The 9,454-nt window shown below is 20.7% G+C and overlaps 1 protein-coding gene across 3 annotated transcripts; it reads right to left on the bottom strand.

Annotated features, from left to right (window-relative positions):
* Nucleotides 1-776: 776 nt before the first annotated feature.
* Nucleotides 777-1,521, bottom strand: Nxt1 (NTF2-related export protein 1). Of its 3 annotated transcripts, none has more exons than XM_011504157.1 (4): nucleotides 1,484-1,521; nucleotides 1,251-1,337; nucleotides 1,042-1,186; nucleotides 777-979 (listed from the first exon to the last, which is right to left on the bottom strand). In XM_011504157.1, exons 1-4 carry the CDS (start codon nucleotides 1,490-1,492, stop codon nucleotides 810-812), a joined length of 411 nt encoding a protein of 136 aa, XP_011502459.1. In that variant the 5' UTR covers nucleotides 1,493-1,521; the 3' UTR covers nucleotides 777-809. The 3 variants fall into 3 exon arrangements, with proteins under 3 accessions (XP_011502459.1, XP_011502460.1, XP_011502461.1); XM_011504158.1 differs by having other exon boundaries at nucleotides 777-970; XM_011504159.1 differs by having other exon boundaries at nucleotides 777-946.
* Between the last annotated feature and the right edge of the window lie 7,933 nt (nucleotides 1,522-9,454).

The raw sequence follows: 9,454 nt of genomic DNA, 5'->3' as shown, positions 1-9,454 counted from the left end.
GCTTGAACAAATTATTTTCTCCCTTCCTCATTTAAATTAATAATATTTAAATACTTTAATGAAAAAGTGTAGAACCAAATATAGAAGCTTAATATACACTGTTCTACAAACATGCTCTTCCACAATTGAACTATGTTTTTAGAAATATGATTGCTTATTTGCATGTACTCGGTTATCTATTTATTTTAGAAAAAATTTGTCTATGTATATTATTAAATGAGCGAGCAAGAGAAAAATAATATAAATTTATCACAATACGTATTTAATGAAAGATTTTACAACAGATATATTTATTAAATTGAATAAAGCCAATGAATACTGTCAATCAAATAAAATAATGAAAATTTTATCTTCTGAATGACATATTAAAGTAATATATTATGCATGATTTAAATCAGAAACTGACTGATTTTATTTCTCACTGGCATTTTTGTTATAAAAAAAATTATGCTCAAGAATGAGTATTTTTAAACTATTATATATGGAAAAAAATAAATTAATTAAAATGTATTTATATACCGATTAAAATAATTTAAAAAATGTATTTACTTAGTTTAATAATAAGTTTATGGATTATTTATGTTTATATTTATTTTAAAATTTTTTTCAATGTAAAATGTTAGCATTGATTAATCAATGTACTAATTAACTAATAAAAATGAAATGAAAGAGCTTTAATCCTATTTATTGTACAATTTTTAATTATTATAAAATAATATATTTGTATAAAGTTATATGAATAAATAGATTTTCATTGAATATTTTCATTGATATACTTGGTTGATATTTTAAATCCTATCAAAAGCAATTTAATTTTCTAATGCTTCTTGCGTTCTAAAACAATCACTCACTATTTTCCATTTATCACCCAATGCAGTTATTAGAAAATTTTGGTTAAATGTTTTTGGTGCTTTATCTTGATATTTTACTTGGCCACTAACTTTAACTAAAAATGTTAATTGATTAGCTACTGCAGGTCCTATAAAAATATAACATTAATTTATAACAAAATAAAAAAAATGTTTAAAATAATTTTATTACCAGTAATAGGTTGAGCATCTAAAGTAATGACTGAATGATCTGAAGATGGTAATTCTGTCCAAAAATTCTGAATTTGATCTTTTCCTTCTATACCATTTCCATTCCATATTAAAATAGCAGTATCCATATACAGCCGTGACATTAACTATTATGATAAGTGGAACATTAATTGAAACATAAAGATAATTACAAATTTACATATATCTTACATATCTCCGTTTGTCTAAACTTTCATAATATAATTTCGTAAATTCTTCTGCAGTTCTACAAGCTTGATCAATTTTGGCTCTTAATTCCTATAATACATAAACCATATTCAAAATCTATTTAACAAAATATTTAAATTTTAAATATTAACCTATATTTGTTTAAATTAGGAATTAAGTGTATTTATTTTTCAATAAAAGTGTTTAAAAATACAATATAAATATACATTATTTACCTCTTCCATTATTTGAAATTAGTTAATTATCATATTCAAGTTTATAATGTATTCTACACAAAATCAACCACCGCCAATGCATTTTATTATAGGTACACAAACATGAAACAATACAAAGTAAAAAAACATATTTTCATACTTGGTTAATAGATGTCACTTTATATAATTATGAAATGGCACCAACAAATATCTTAAAAAAAATAAAGAAAACAATAAATAAATTATTGAAACCCCTGCTATTTTCGTAAACAAATTAAATAATATAATTTTAAAAGAATTTATTGATACATATTTTGAATTTGATATACTTATTTTCACATTATATTTAAAAATTGTAAAGAATAATTTTATTTTTATCTATGAAATTTCATAAAATTATAAATAAGAACATTATGTCATAAAATAAAAACACTATTGATATTTATAATACACATTTTCATATTTAATACTAGAATATTTTTAAAAGATTTGATTAAATTTAATTTATTGATGAAAAATTAATTCAAAATATAAAAAATTTACAAAAACTATATTATATAGTATGTTATAAAAAAATATAATATAATATAATAAAAATAGTAAGTGGTAAAATTATAAAAATATCAGAATTTAATTTTAGTTTCCATGATACGCAGCCATTCTGAATAAAAACTTATGTACATTTAAAGTTAGTTCCAAAAAATCGAAATAAATTAATTAAAATCTAAAATACGCAAATGTCTATAAAATAATAAATAAAAGAACATATTATTAATAACATATTATTAAAAACTGAAATATAATAAAATTTAGAATAAAAAATATTTTTAAGAAATCGTATAAGAGTAGTTTTAACTTATTTATTTTTACAAATTATAAATAATCGATCAAATTTCAATTAAATGAGAAATTTATAATGTTGCATCTACTATTTTAATTTAAGTTATCATCTTTATATCTAGTCATTTCCTTACAAATATAGACATTTTCAAACGCATGTTTTTAATTCTTGATCTAAAAGAACTTTAATAAATGAATTAGAATGAGCATGTATATAATCACTCAATAATACTAATTTCCATGTAAATATACAAACTGTCATTTTGTTTCTGTATCAGCTGTAATTTACAGGAAAAAAAACTTTTTCAATGAGTTCGATTAAAAATATTTTGCAATCATTTTCAGTAGAAAAATCAATCACAATTTATTCATATTTATGCATTCGTAATTTTTGAAAAAATTCATTAGGATTATAATATATATTATAATATATACCCCTATTACACTGATGGTACAACTAGATTGAATACCAATTGTACGAACCAATTATACATTAAAACGAATCATTTATTTTTCATGTATAAGATATTTAATTTTTTAGTAATGGAATTCATCATCATATTTCATTTACAGAAACAATTAATCTTTCATACTATCGCTATTCGTTACATAGCTGTGGGAATAGAAAGAATTAAACCATGTATGTCTGATCTACATACCAGGAATTCGTAAGAGAGATAGTCTTCCTCTTGAATATAACATCTTTCTATCACATAATGTGTACTGTATAAATAATAATAGAGGGTCAGTAATATCACTACCAATTAGTGTAAGATTAGAGTTCTATATATACAAAGAGATGGCAAAAAATTCAGTTATGTTCATAATGCAAATTACCTTGTCAAGTGATTATAAAATGTCATGCGTATTGTATCCGAACACTTTTTTACGCCATTATCATATATTTAATTAGCAAAGATAAAAGCAGGAAATTATGTATTTGATTATCGCTATTATCTAGATTGACCGATTTGAACGATTTTCTTACTCTATCTTCAATTATACAAAGAATCAATATTCCGCCGACTGAGCGCCAAATTAGAGATATATAACTATTTTAGATGCGCATATATATGATAAAGTGACATTGTTTATACAAATTTACAAATATAGATATAATTATATGATGACAATATACTATGTAGATCTTTTATTTGATATCTGTAAAGAAAATGTAAATCCCATATAAATATTAATTTAAATAAATCACAAAACTAGTTTAGTTTATTATAAAAACTAAAAATTTAATGACTGAAATAGAAGTTATTAATGTTACTTATCTAATAGTTAATTTTTTTATAGTACTTAAGCATCTAACAAATTATTGTCAAATGTTTCATTATCGGGAGGAAGAAAAGAATAAAAGAACTTTTTATAATATGTATATATCTAGAAAATTATTAGTATTACTTATATTATACATATAACTACAAAAAATTAGTTAAATACGCTATTATTTTTCCGTTTATTTTATATTAAATTAAATTAATTTACAACGTTGATAATCATTATATTATTTATAAAAAAGAATTTGTAGCCTATATTAATTCTATAATTGCATCATTATTTAATGTACAGAATTATAAAAATGTAAACTATAATATGGAAAACCATTTACCTACAGAATTTAGTAAATAAAATTTATTAGGTAAATTAAAATAAAATTACTAAACTTTTACCAAATAACATATAATGTACATAGAATTTAAAAGTAACAATAATATATTCAGATATATTATAATCAAATGAAAAGATAAAGTATTATAGTTGCATTAGATTAATAACAAAATTTTAAACATTTCAAACAATTTTAAATTTCGTAAGACATTAATATTAATTCATAAGACAATTCATAAATAATCTAGTTATCTCAAATATTCTATATTTATGTTTATTTTATTAAATTAAATTTTATACAAAAAACAATGAATTTTGCAGTACCAAATAAGCTATAATTCAAAAGCTTTATATGAAAAATCTACTTACTAAACTGGTTATTAAAAAAAGATATAAATAAGTAAGTAATACGTACTGTTTAAAATCTTTATTATTATTAATATTAATATATTAAATAAAAAAAATTCAAACTCCAATATCATACATATATTTTATTGATGAAACACAAAGTGTAATATTATGTTTTATAAAATAAAGAAATGTTCATATTCTATTAAACAGGTCTTACAACTACCTAACAAGTAGGAACAGAACTACATCTAATTTAACAGAATAAAATTTTAATTAATAAATTTATAATTAGATTACTATACTATTCTGATCCATTTGGTGCATTTGATAAAATTATCCTAAATGAAGTTAAAACTAATTGTTTAATTTGAATTAGGAATGAATTCCTATTATTTTTGTGAAACTCCCTTGAAAATGCATAGAGAGGTTTCCTACGATAGCATCGTACAATTAATAAGACGGGATAAAAAACAGTACATATAAAAAACTAGTTGTACACAACAAGAAAGAAAGAGAAGATACTGAAATTGTGCATGTAGCACTGGTTCTTATTGCCGTTTATTTATTCATGGTCATATATATGTAAGCATGCTCTTCTAAATGCACTTATATATGAATTTGAGCATTTGTACGCGTACATACATTCTTCTTCTGCAATTCCTTTATCCATTAATTGGATAGAAAAATATTTTTTGATTTAGTAAACAAATGTACATAGCTATAAGTTTTCTATATTTACTTTTTTTTCAATGACTTACTTATTATTTACATACACAGCTTTATTACTATAGGCATGTGTAAGAAAGTGTATGTTTACCTATTACGCTTGAGTATATTTATATACAGTTTTCTGTCTTTATACATTTGTTGTTTATATCTTTTTTGTCTTTGTAATATTTGTGAAAGTTATAATTATGTGTCTATCAGTTTGAGGATATTTCGTTATTTAAATTCAGTCTATAAAATATTAAATAAAATTAATTTTATTTAAATATCTTTATTTAAAATTCTTTATATTTATTCATTAAGATTGATACCATTAAATAAGGTAAACTGCCAATTTTAAACAACAAATTTTATCGATATAATTAAGATTTTTTAATTTATCGAATTTTGAAAAACAAGATAAATTTAATATATTTTAAAAAATTTTGAAAGTAAACAAAACTGATACTTGACTGATATTTTTATTATAAAATTCAGAACTTAATTTGTTGGTATGTAAATTATTGTGATATAATATATAATAGATATATCTGCTTCATTGTAGAATTTATAAAATGAAATTGAAGAGATTTCATTTGTTAATTTTTACACTTTTGATATATTTGGTTAATTTACAATGAAATAATAAAATAATCTTAAATTTTATAATTTTTTAAAAGCAAGATCACTGATTAAGTGATTTTTTAATCCAAGTTATTCGGTTATAGCTTAATATCAGAAAAATATACTTGCCATTCTTAGAGAATTTCATTTATTCTAATAAACCAAAAAACTGTTTAGATATGTTTTTCATTATTTTACTATTTTATAAGTATGATTTGTAACTATAAATATATACTAGTTAGTTTTCTTTTAAGTATTATATTTATAATAAATCTAATACCGTACAGATTCACAGAACACTGGAAGTTACATGTTATTAAAACGCATGTTCTTATATGAGCAATTACTACTGGATATCAAAATCAACTACGCAGTCTCGTTAATCTTCTGACTTAAAATAAGAATATGTTTTCAATTCTAAGAATTGACAAATTTTATATACATTTCTGTTCTTTGATTATGCAATGTGCAATAAGAGTTTTTTATTTAAAGCAAATTCTACAAAACGATTACTTACGTTTATTAGTTTGTACTATATACATCCAAAGTAGATCTCATCTTGATTAAATAAAACTGTCAACGAAGTACGGATAACGTTATTGGATTATATGAAAATAAATACAAAACTCTCGTTCGAACTCTTAGTATTTATTTTTAAAAATATATATATATATATCTATTCTAAAGTTTTTATATTTTTTTTATAATCATATAAGCAATATTTTTATCCACTTTCCTTTAAAATTGAATTTATAATTTAAAATTAATTATATAAATTATATATTTCATAGCGTTTGTATAAGTTTATATACTCTTATTTCAAGTAAATATTAAAATGTATATTATAATTAACTTTGGTAGTTAATAATTAATATTAAAAAAATAGTAGTAACACTAATTATCCTTACTTTGAATTGCTATTCAGAAATATTACCTTTATTACTAAAAATTAATTCCAAAAATATAATCATAATCTTATAATCTTTCTTGCATGTTTCCTCAGACTATAATACTCATTGTTTTTTGTTTTATATTTTTCAATTTTCGTTATCTTTCTTTCATAGCATAAATTGTTGATTTATGTAGGTACTAAATGTATGTCACACAAGACTTAAATTTCTATAAGTCCCGATTTTTAGATGCTTTATCTCACTTATTTTGGATATCTGAAAAAATTTTTCAATTGTTTTTATTTATAAAATCGTTGTTTCTTGAATGTAAATAATTAATATAAAAATATATTTTACTTATTAATTTTGTAGTAATGATTTATAATATCAAATAAACCTAAAAGATTAAACTAGAATGCTGTATTTTTTATTTAGATGTTTCTTTTACTTATTCATTTTGTTTTCTTTTTAGATTTCCAGAATTTAAGTTACTAAGAATAATAAAATTTTTGATAATTATATACATATATATATAATCATAAATTTGAAACTAACTTGTTCATTCGTATTTTTATTTTTCTCAGTATATAATTTTAATTAATATTTTTTATCAGATTTGTGACCATCATAAATTTATGTTAAACTTCAAGTAAAACTAACTATTCTAAAATTTGATAGAAAACAAAAAAAATGCACTTGTAAGTCTTTCAATTATTATTATTCTTATCCATGCATTATCAACTGAAAACACTCCATTTTTTTTAATAACGTGATTTTTCATCATAAGTTTTTTATATTGAATTATCTAATTAATTATTTGTTTAAAAATAATTATTTACATGTAAAATGAAGTTGAAAATTTAATTGTCATTCAGTCATTGCCTTTGCAATAATACATGTCTTAACACTTTTTAATTTTTTAAAAATAAGTTACTACTTTACAATTCTGAGTAATAAAAACTGTAATAATAAATTTACAATAGTAAATATTAAATTTTCAAATTATTTTACATGATGTATTTGTATATTATAAAAAGAATAATTTTAATCATTTACTATCATGGATTTTTCTATATTTAAATATTATAGTATGTACATTCTAGTGCTATATTATTTAAAATGGTATTTATAATAATCTATAATTGGGTATGTATAATATATTATATACTACATAATTAATATTTTATAATTTATTTTAAAAGTTTACATTAGTAAATTTTATATTACTGAAGTCAGTTTTACTGAAAAAACTGGATCATTGTAAATTAAATTATTTTTATTTGAAATAAGCATTTATTTTTCTTGCTAATTATATTATTTGTTTAAAATTATTTATAAAAAATAATAGAACATATTTATATCTATTAAATTTATATTTCAATATTTAATCATTTCAGTTAAAATTGAAATAGAAATTTATTCTAATAAAATTAATAAATAAGAATGAAGAAAAAGAATTAATTTAGCAAAATGTTTATATTAATCCAATTAAAGTTGTATGTTCATTTATAATAATCTTAATTATTTTATATTAAATACATAAATTAAAGAATTTCAAATATAGAATTTCATATACACAACAATCACACACAACTTAATAAGTTTATAGTATAATATAAATATAAATATCAGTATTATATTAATTTAAAAAAATAATATACACATTTGTAATTACGCTAATCATGATAATAATAAAAATAATAATAATATTATGGAATATAAATTATTCACTTATCTATAAGAAATATGATGTTAAATATAATATATTAATTATAATATTAATGAGTAACAACACTATTAATAATAAAACTATATTTTAAAAACTAAAAATATTTGAAAATTTAATGAATGTGAAAAGTTAACAATTATATCAATTATTTTAAATGCAATAATTTAATTACTTTCAAATACTTCTATGTTTACACAAATAAAGTATTCAATATTTTTAGATACTCTATAATAATGAAATTAAAAATATATTCTTACATAAAACCCATTATAATATTTAAACAATAATAAAATTCTTTTTAATTATATGTTGAAAAAATAATTCCTGTATCATCAATGTTATATCAAAATTTATTTTCCTTTTAATCAAAAGTATAGTTGTTGATAAAATAATGCATATATGTATATATATGTATATTTAAAGTAATTTTATGCATCGATTTTATTATTTTTTGACTTTATATTAAATTTTTGTATCCATGTAGCGTTTACTCATTTTTATTTTAGTATTTAATTTAGATAAATTGGAATGATTAATGAAATTTCATTTATGGAATCTAATAAATGACAAGCCTCTGTCGCACAACTTGAAATTGTTCGTAAATACCATAATGTACACTCTAATTTAGTGAACTGAGAACTACGTACACGTGATCGATTATAAAAGCATAAAAGAGTTAGAATGAATGTTTCAGGGTGGTTAAGATATTAGAGGGGCAAGGGATGCAAAGAGAAAAGCAAGATAAAGAGTCACATGACCAGCCTGAAGTACCTACTCATTCTAGCGTAGTTATTTTTTTTTAGGCATGATGGCGCCAAATGTTATTATCTAATTTTATATAAATTCAACGTTTTTATATGAAGATAAATCAGTATAAAATAAATATGTACATGTATTTTTATAACTTTAATGTATCAATATTGTCAGTTGCTCATGCGCTTATTCAAGTTCATCACCGAATTCAAGTTCTAGTAACAAGTAAGTACACATGAAAATCACCCATTGGTGGCACATCTTTCTCTTTCTCTCTCTTCCTCTCCGCCCTCTATTTCATATTCGCACTCGATATAATTCTTCCACCTGTACGACTGAACCAATGTTCAAGAGAAATGAGATGAAAAGAAATGTGCATACAATTCATCTTTCAAAAATCCTTTTTACATGTCGAAAGGATTATAGAATAATGAAATGAGTAGATTTTTATCATTACTAGTATTACTAATATTCTTGAAAATT

The sequence above is a fragment of the Ceratosolen solmsi genome, unplaced genomic scaffold (assembly GCF_000503995.2).
Source record: "Ceratosolen solmsi marchali unplaced genomic scaffold, CerSol_1.0 scaffold19, whole genome shotgun sequence".
NCBI classification, from domain to species: domain Eukaryota; kingdom Metazoa; phylum Arthropoda; class Insecta; order Hymenoptera; family Agaonidae; genus Ceratosolen; species Ceratosolen solmsi.
Note: the sequence above shows the minus strand (reverse complement) of the source record. Positions and strands in the feature narration are given on the sequence as shown.